At 38.7% G+C, this 9,662-nt stretch overlaps 1 protein-coding gene across 1 annotated transcript in view; it reads right to left on the bottom strand.

Moving 5' to 3' along the window:
* ZNF804A (zinc finger protein 804A) overlaps positions 1–8,318 on the bottom strand; it is a 334,333-nt gene extending 326,015 nt beyond the window's left edge. The window contains exon 1 of the mRNA XM_055571994.1: positions 8,100–8,318. Within this exon, the coding sequence (XP_055427969.1) occupies positions 8,100–8,210 (111 nt within the window). The 5' untranslated portion in view covers positions 8,211–8,318. The remainder of the gene's footprint in view (positions 1–8,099) is intronic.
* Between the last annotated feature and the right edge of the window lie 1,344 nt (positions 8,319–9,662).

The raw sequence follows: 9,662 nt of genomic DNA on the forward strand, positions 1-9,662 counted from the left end.
CTCTCAAGAGACAGGTGACTGTTTATCTCCCAGAGTCCTCCTAAGGAAGTGCCAGCACAGGACAATATCGTCCACACTCCAGCTTGGTAATCTTCAATCATTCTCCTCCCTTCCGTCATCCCTAAAACTCCCAGCTCTGGAATTCATTTCCATGAAATGCTCCTCTGATGGTCTTGCCTTGCAACCATCCATGTCATATTTGAGAAAGGAAAGAGAAGCCCCTGGGAACTGTCAGGCACACATGTCTAGTCCCAAAAGTAAGGTGTGGTTCTGTGATCAAACATACACAGACTCAGTCCACTAATACCAGACAAGGTCCCTGATGCATACAAAGTAGGAAAAAACAAGACCACTTTGCAATCGTGTTTGGGGACAGACAAAAACAAACATGCTGTTTTTTGTTATGAAACATCCCCATCTGTCAGCCAAAACAAGCAAAAGCTGCTTCCTTACCCTAACTCTGTTCCTCTTGCCTCTTAGAGAAAAAGCATTAAGACAACCAATCACAGAACTGGTCTTCATTTTCACAGAACAATCCAGAATAAAACAGTATTTTAATAAACTTCAGAAAAGCACCTTACACTATCCTCAAACCTATAAAATTATTCCCTCGTCATGAGATGTATCAAGGGTCCCCTTGGAGTGCAGTTCATCTTGTTCCAACAAGGACCAGTATGTCCCGCTTGGGTATGTTCAATTAGTGCCGTGTTACTGGTAGTTTCTAGCTGGTAGTATATTTTTCACGAAGACACGGGGTCTCAAAGAGCTGGACATGCCTGAGCAACTTTTACTTTCACTTTTCACTTTTTGAGAAGGCAGAGATATGGACTGAGGGATACAAAGCAATCCAGGAAAATATTTAAAATAAGGTTATTAAATGTTCCTCTAGAAAATAACAAAACGTTCCACCTTAAGGTCTACCCATTTCAAGCCCCCAAAGTTTAACAATGTCAATTTCACCTATTTCCAATTAAATCCAATTGAAATTGGATATGATTTATATTTGAAATATTGAGTTCTTATTGTAAGAGACAACATAAAAGATATAATAACTGATCCTCAGTGTACCATTTCGGGTTCTCCATACAAACAGAACCAACAGGAAAGATGGAGAGAGAACTATTACAGGGGTGTGGGGGGCTGGTGAGGAAAAATTACATGGAGATAAAGGAGAGGAGGCAGAGGGAGGAAAAGAGAGAGAATTTTATTTTAAGTAATTGGGGATTGATTCTGATTGTGGGTTTGTTGAGCTTGTGTAGGACAGGTCAGTAGGCTAGAAACTCAAGGCAGGCTTTGATTCTACAGTCTTGAGGCAGAACGTCTTCTTCACCAGGAAAACTCAGGTTTTTCTCTTATAGTCTTTCAACGCATAACATCCATCCACATTATAGATAGTAATCTCCTTTATTTGATATCAACTAAATATAGACTTCGTTAACTATATCTATAAAATACCTTCAGAGCAACAAGATTAGTCTTTGATTAAATAACTGACTACTACTCAGGGCTTCCCTGGTGGCTCAGATGGTAAAGAATCTGCCTGCAATGCAGGAGACCTGGGTTCAATCTCTGGTTTGGGAAGATCTCCTGGAGAAGGAAATGGCAACCCACTCCAGTATTACTGCCTGGAGAATCCCATGGACAGAGGAGCTGGTGGGCTACAGTCTATGGGCTCACAAAGGGTCGGACAAACCTGAGCAGTTAATTCTTTCACTTCATTCACTCTGGTTGACACCTAAAGCCAGTCATCACACTCAGCATAGCTCATTTTTCTAAAGCTATGTAAGTAAGAGTGTCTTCTTACTATTTGAAAATACCACTGTCATCATAAACATTTAATACATTAAATGTACTTACACTTAGGAAAGTATATAACTTTCTTCTAATGGTGCCAAACCATTATGAAGGAGTCCAGAGTACTACATCAGGTAATGGACTCTGCTATTTGGACAACTAGGATGGAGTTTTAAATATTTATTATCCCATTTTATCTTATACTGTGCTAGGAAGTTGTAGTGTAATACACTTACAAAATTAATGAAACTTTGCCAGTTGAAAACACAATCACAATATTGTATACATGCTAAGAATTTTCCCAGAAGCCAAGGATAATTTAGATGAGATAAAACAGATCAAATGGTTTCAGGCTAAGATTTTTAGAGAACAGAATTAATAAAATTATTAACATTGTGGTCTTAGCCACCAGGGAAACCCCAAGAATACTCGAGGGGTAGATTCAAGTCTCCCGCATTGCAGGCAGATTATTTACTGTCTGAGCCACCAGGGAAGCCCAATATTGTAATTAGCAGTATAAAAAAGTGACAGATTGCTATGAATTGTGGCTTCAGCATACTACAGGTTAAAAAGACTATTTTTTCTTTCTTTCTGGAAGGATTACTCAAACTCTTTATATACAACAACTGCCTTCAATAATAATATCTCAGGTAAATAAGATCACTGGAGAAAATTATTTCAACCCTGTATTATGATTACATTTATTTAAAAGTATGATTTCCCCTTTATATACCTTCAAAAACTATTTTCTAAGTATACTATATGAGTTAAACATGTTTATCAAAAGTATAAGTTAAAGAAAATTACATTCAAAATTAATTTTTTAAAAGACCAAAAACAACACAAATTACCAAAAACACCAGTGGTCTACGTGAAAGTTTGCCTAGATATATGATCCGGAAAATACTGTAAACCAGTCCATCCAATATATAGTAAACAGTATAGAAAGATGAATATGTGGAAAACTTTTCAGAAGACTCCTGTCTACCTAAAAGTTGGTACCATGAAGGGTAGAATGACGAAAATGTTTCTGTCTACCCTTATGTAAAATTTGGTTCTCAGACAAAACAAGGGATGGAAAATTCAAGTGCCTTCATTGATCAGGACTGTATAATTAGATAAACTTATATAACAGTAAAAACAAAAATAGTATAAACAGTAGCAAACTGTGAAGTGTATTCCTCTTTGAATGGTATTTAAGCTCAAATATTTTAAAACATAGTGCATACTCAACAAACTATTTCTGCCACCTGAATTTAGTCCTGCATACAACTATCTGAAACCTCTGGATTAGTGCTCTCCAAAACTCTTGCTGTATTTTCAGCAAAAAAGTAGTAACAGTCATCAATAAACTAGAAAATACCGGTGCATAACAGAGAAGTTATGTCACAAGATAGCGTGTCACTATTTGAATTTCAACTATCAAAAATAACTTACACAATATTTGATAAACCAAAAAGGATATGTTGGAATCATGGCTATTACTTGACAACATCTGTCTTAAAATACTGCTTACATTTTTGAATAGGTTATAATATCAATATTTCAATCTTATTTTCCTCACTCCAATAATGTGTTCTGAAAATGCACATGCTGTAAAGCTCTACTGGAATACAAAACAAGTATGACAAAGAATATATGACACCTTAAGTTCAGAAAAGTGAGACACAAGAGGGTCTTTGACTCTGAATGCGTAACAGTGGAAAAGAAACTTGGAACAAATATATAACTGATTATATGACTAAGTCTATAGAGTGGGGAAGTTTAGCCATATATTATTCACCCTAATCCACTTTCATTCTTGACCATTCTTGAGAATATTAATCTAACAATGATAACATCTCAGTAGCACAAATTTAACAACTTGTTTCTTTAGTCTTAGGCACAATCCTAAATGTGCCACATAAATGAGTTTTAGTGATGGAGAAACCTTTTAAATTATAAACTGTAGGAGATACAGAAATGTGTAAGGGAATGACATAATATTATTATAATGGTAATGAGAACAAGTTCATAGAGTATATTTCAAAGACCTATCTAATTTTAGTGAGTTCCTGTATACACAAAGGAAAAATCCAAGAAATTTTTCATACTTTCAAAATGAATATATATAAAAATATCTTGAGTGACAAGAAACATATAAACTTGTCAAAATTTGTGAATATTTTTTCAACACATTCAAAATGAACAGGCACATACATGAATACATCTTAACGCAATATTTAGTGCATAATGCTTAGCACAGATCCTGTAGTGCCTAGACTAGTGCTTTGCAATTAAAGCATCTCAGTAAATCTGAATGAACTAAATAACAATATGTTTAGAAATGATTAATAAGTCAATACATCTTAACAAACCTGGTACTAAATATTTTGGAAATGGAGGACAGCCTTCAGAAGCAAGGTTTAGGCAAGACAAAAATTATCCATGTTCACATACTGGAAGACAAGAAATAAAATAAACTTGAATTCAAACTATTCTGTGAGTCTGGTACTATTTATTCACACCTAAAGACAAGTGGAAAAGTAGAATGTCCTCAAACAATAGACGACACCTACACCTCTTGATCAGTATGGAGATTATGGTACCAATTGCTATAGATGATCTAATTTAGCATAAAAATTATGAAGAAAATGTGTCTAGAGTCAGGAAATCTGCATTATAATAGTGACTCACTTTTTGACCTCAAATCAGCACTTCTTTTTTCTGAATTTCATAGTCTTTGCACCGACACAAAACTCTTGTGAAATACAAAAATGCTGGCAAACTGACAATGCAACAAACGAATCAGTAATGATTTCCAAAGCTCCACAAACTCCAAATTCCATAATAAAAGTGATTACATATATATGTAAATTCTTTTTTTAAATATTTTTTAATATTCTGTATTACAATTTTTAAATAATTAGGGCAAAAACTTTTGTGGATCATTTGCAAAATATAAATATAAATGAATGTCTTTATCCAATAAACAAATGCATACACAATGGTGGTTTGAGATCATCTAAGTAAAAACAATGAGAATACATGGATGGTAAACTTTATTCACTGCTATTAAACCACATAACGTATTTAGACATATTCTGGAGCACTAATAAAATATTAGCTAATTTTTTATTCCATGGAATTAAAGCTATATCACAGATATGATACTGTTTACAACAGAAATCATCACAGGTAGAGTGACCTTTGTCTTTGGAGGTAAGACCGTGCAAAACTGAGATTTGTGTATTTTCAGTTAAAATTGTGAAGAGAAGTATATTTAAAGGCTCAGGAATAGGGTCAAGGTTAACAATAGGCTTAGTCATTAAGTATCCTTAAAAATTTACTGTGTGAGGGACATAATATGACCTTTGGAAAGGTCTGTACATTTTTAGAATCTCCTCAGTATGAATATGAATTCTGGATTTAGGACTAAAGCAATTAATCAATGTCATTAAACATTGAGTTTTATTCTGTAACTTTATAGATAACTTCTAATTCATGAAAGAACACTGTATCAACAATTACAGCCTATCTTAAATCAGTTCAATAATTTTAAAGACTATAAAATAATGTTTTAAAAATATGAATTTAAAAAATATTCGGAATATCCATTTGCTTTCCAGTGGCTGAAAATAATTGGAATTTCTTTGAAAAAAAAAAATCCCTAAATGGATTTTACATTTTAAGTAAAATGTTTTTTCCTGAAATAGGAAAAAAAAAACGAGATATTATTAAAATTCTTTAAACTTAACAAATTTCAAAATACAAAAAATGTGATGATGTTTTTAAAGGCAAAGTTCACAATATGTTAAAATCAAATAGGCAAGAAAGTAAAAAAGATCTCATCACTTCACTCTATGACATGACAATATAAACCCTTACATGAAATTGTGGAACATATATATTTGTAAGATAATATTTGTGTTTCTTATTAAGGTTGATATTTCTGATAAGTCTCAGGTTCAGTTTTCTGTTTTTAGCTTGTAGTAAGTTTTAGTTTATAATAAGCTCTCATAGCATCCTACTTGCTGTAAAGAATATAGTTTTTGGTAAGTATAGAAAAGTATTTCCTTAAAAAATTCATTTATGAATATATTTAGAATCTCTTCTATTATAAAAACAGGTATGAGTCTCATTCTCTTTGGTAACAAATCATCAAAAGACACAAAAAGTAAACACATGACATATATGACTTTTTAAATTAATATTTTCAATTATGGAGGAACCATATATGAAAATCCACATGATTTCAGTCAGTATAAATATCTTGCACAGGAAACACAAACTTGGGCAGTTTGTAAGCACAATGTTGAAGGATTAGCTATGAAGTTCATATAATTTTTTTTTTACTATAAATAAGAGAAATATGATAGGCCTATTTCTAAGCCTTTTTAACCGAATTTGTTGCTTCTGACATTTGCATATATTTAGATTTATTCATCTAATTTAGATAGCTTCATTTAAACATCTATCTTAATTTGAAGAAAAAATAGGCAGGTCTACACTTTAACCTATCTTTTGTCAACATGAGTGATAAAGAACTAATCAACTTTAAACATACAACAAATATCAGCCTTATCAAGTTCAATCATTGTTGGAAGCCCAAAGTTGACTTAAGAATCAAGATTATGGAATTTTAACAAGTTGAGTTTTGGCAAATAATTTTTTTTCCCCTATGAACTTTATTTCATGGTTTTATTACCTACACCATTATTATAATTATGGAGATGAGATCTTGTTCAATAAGTCTGTCTTTTCTCATAAGTGAAACATGACTTAAAAAACAAACCAGTGCATACTTTCTTCAAAACAGTGTTTCCCCCTTAAAAAAATTACCTTTACATATTGTTGAGTTCTCTGAGTCTAGCCAGAATATTTTCCATCATTCCCTCAGCCTGTGCCTATTGCTCTGAATGGTACTCTACTGGAAGACCACAGGAGAGTATTTTCTTTGATCAACAACAGTAAACAATCTTATCCAGACAAGAATAAAAGCAATAAACTAAGTCTGTTTCTTTATGTCTTAAATGAGCTGAGAGGAAGGTGTCCAAGAGATTTCAAGGGAGAAAAGAAAATAAATAAATCACATCAATGTCAGAATTCACTTAAAACTTCAGAAGAGAACTTTTCATTCTTGGAAAACACATGCACAGCACATTTTTTAAAAAATTATGTAGAATATTTTAAGATTATATAAAGAAATGCAAGTTAAGAATACTCTACTTTTGGACTAATTGAGTCTGTCCTTACACTTCTCTACTTATTCAGGGTTAAGCAATCATCACTTTGTATAGTGGGGGTGGGGGGTGTTGCTTGCTAAAGGAGCCAGACTTTAGTGATGCATATATTTGCATATCATCATCTCACTCTGGCTCTACTCTGCCTTACTAAGCCTAATAAGTCTTCCCTCCTAATAAGCCTTCCCTATACTTCCTTTTTTTTTTTTCTTTATTGAAGTGTGTACTTCTCAGGAGATACGAGGACTTGCGAATCAGTTCTGCAAGGAGGTGTTGTAGCTAAGAGGGAATGGGAAAGGAAAAAGTAAGAGCTGTGGCCCTGTACTATCTTAATGCTCAGCACATTTCTCACCAATCAGGAGTCCTTTTCATACTAGAATGCTGAAAAAAAGCAGCTCTGTGGTCCAGTGAGAACCTTCCAGGACTGCACGGGCTCTGTCTGGCACGTTTTTCCTTTTTGGCTCTGATTGTGTCAGAATGCTCACCGCACACACTCATCTACAACCTCTTTTGAGTCAATAGCTTAAAGTTGATGGCCTGGGGTTCTGTAGTCACTCTGTTAAGCTCTGAACTGACAACTTCTCACTAGAGAAGTTTCTGCCAGTCCTTCCAGAGACAGCCTGAACACAAACTCCTGAGACCATCACTCAATCCCGCCACTTGCCCCGGGCCACAGGTCACATGGCTCTCTGCCTCCATAAAGACATCCACATCCTTATTCACCTTCAGCTTCCTAAGCCGACAGAGGTTATAGGGTCACTTGGGGTTAGGGTTATTTCCGTTTCTTTCTTAAAAGAGGTCCTGTTAACACAATTTGCATCAAATAAGGAGAAACTGTGGTAATTATCACCGGTGCAAATGAGGTGGAGAGTCCGGAGCGTTGGGGGAATTGTCAACCGAAGCCTTGGATAACAGCTTCCCTGAGTCCTGCCTTTTTCTACACCAAATTCTCACCCCACGCCCACAAGATAAAGAAACGAATATACTGTAAACCAGACTGAACAGCGACACCTCAAAGCCTCACAGTAACCTCAATCCTCTAAATGCCCTCTTAAACAGGAGAGAGAGGAGAGAAGCGATTACCAGAGTTTTGTTGCCGTTCTTGCTGAGAGGGCCCCGGAAAACTCCCTTGATGTTGCGAAAGTGTCCGTTGCTGAGATGCGTGGAGCTGATGACAATGTAGTAACACTCCATGGGGCAGCCGCCGCCTCCTCCGCCGCAGCCGCCGCTTCCATGCACCCCGCGCCCGCCGCCGCAGCGCGCCGGGGCTGAGGAGGGTGGGTGAGGGACCCGCCGGGAGGGCGAACCGCCGCCTCTCTCGCACGCCCTTCGGAGACAGGCTCACTACGCGCTTCTGCCCTGCGCGCCGAGGCTCCTCCGCCTCTGCATGTTCGCTGCGCTCTCCCTAGCAGGCTCTGTTGCTCCTGTAATTTCGCATAAGGGCGATGCACCCCGCAGGAGGATCCCGGGCTGGGAGGGGCCGGACTGGCGGAGAGGAGCCCAGCGCGAGTCAGTGCCTGCCGCGCGGCCGAGCGAAGCCGGGCAGCGGGAGCCGCCCGAGCGGCAGCGGCGGCGGCGACAGCAGCATCCCCCGCGCTCGGCGCCCGCACTCGGAGTTGCTGCTTCTGGCAGGCATGAGTGTTATTATATTGAGCGGCGTTGCCGGTCCATTGCACTGAGCCAATGGCAGGAAGCCACTGGGCTGATACTGAGAGCTGTCAGAGGAGTACATCTGTCACCCGCGGCCTCCCCCCGCACTCCCCCGCCGCCGCCGCCGGGACCCACGGCCACGCCGGGCCGGGCGCGAGTGGGAGCGCGCGGCGAGCGGGCCGCCCCCCGCGCGGCGCCGCGGCGGCAGAGGGCCAGGGACGCGATGGGCACCGCGGGCGGGCGGCAGAGCGGCCCGCGACCGAGAAGTGGGAGACTCCTCTAAGGTGGGGGCGGAGGGGAGAATGTGGAAACACGGAGATTTCTTGCCTAGCAGTCAGGGAAGGCGGGAGGAGACGATAAGGGGGATAAATAATAATTCAGGATGAAAAGCTAACCGCTTCCAACTGCCGCGTTTCCAGGCAGGTGCCAGCAGCTGCTTCTCTCTTGAGATAGTTGCTACCCATTTGGGTTTGGCTTATTTGATTTTATTTGTTTTTTAATTTGGTTTTTAGGATGGAGGCTGAATCCTTTTGAGAGTCTTAAGAGAAAGAAAATGTCCCTCCACCCACCACCACCACCCTTTTGTAGAGATCATAGGGATTTGTGTTGATAGTTTGGGGGGTGGGGATGGATGTTGTGGGGATACGAGTGAAGTGGATAAAAGGAAAAAGATTCTTGGCTTCTGTGCTCCTCGACCCGGAGTTCCCCTCATCCACGTCCCCTGAGAACCTGGGTTCTTCCTAAATTGCCAAAGCAGAACGGAAAGCGATGCTTTGCCGCAAAGAAGCTGCTGCTACGAGCTTGCTTTGCATTTCTGTACTGTTCTTTTCCCGCTACAGAGAGTGGTAGCAAACAAAAGCCTTTGCCCTAGAAGCGACCTGAAAGGAAAATCTCTCTCAAAGGAACTAATGGGTTCGTTAGGCAAGTAGGGATGGGTTCTGCCGCGTTCCCTGAAGAGAAACCACCGCGCAGGTTTTTCAGGGGCCAAGGTAGTCG

Source organism: Bubalus kerabau, chromosome 3 (genome assembly GCF_029407905.1).
Source record: "Bubalus kerabau isolate K-KA32 ecotype Philippines breed swamp buffalo chromosome 3, PCC_UOA_SB_1v2, whole genome shotgun sequence".
Taxonomy (NCBI): Eukaryota; Metazoa; Chordata; class Mammalia; order Artiodactyla; family Bovidae; genus Bubalus; species Bubalus kerabau.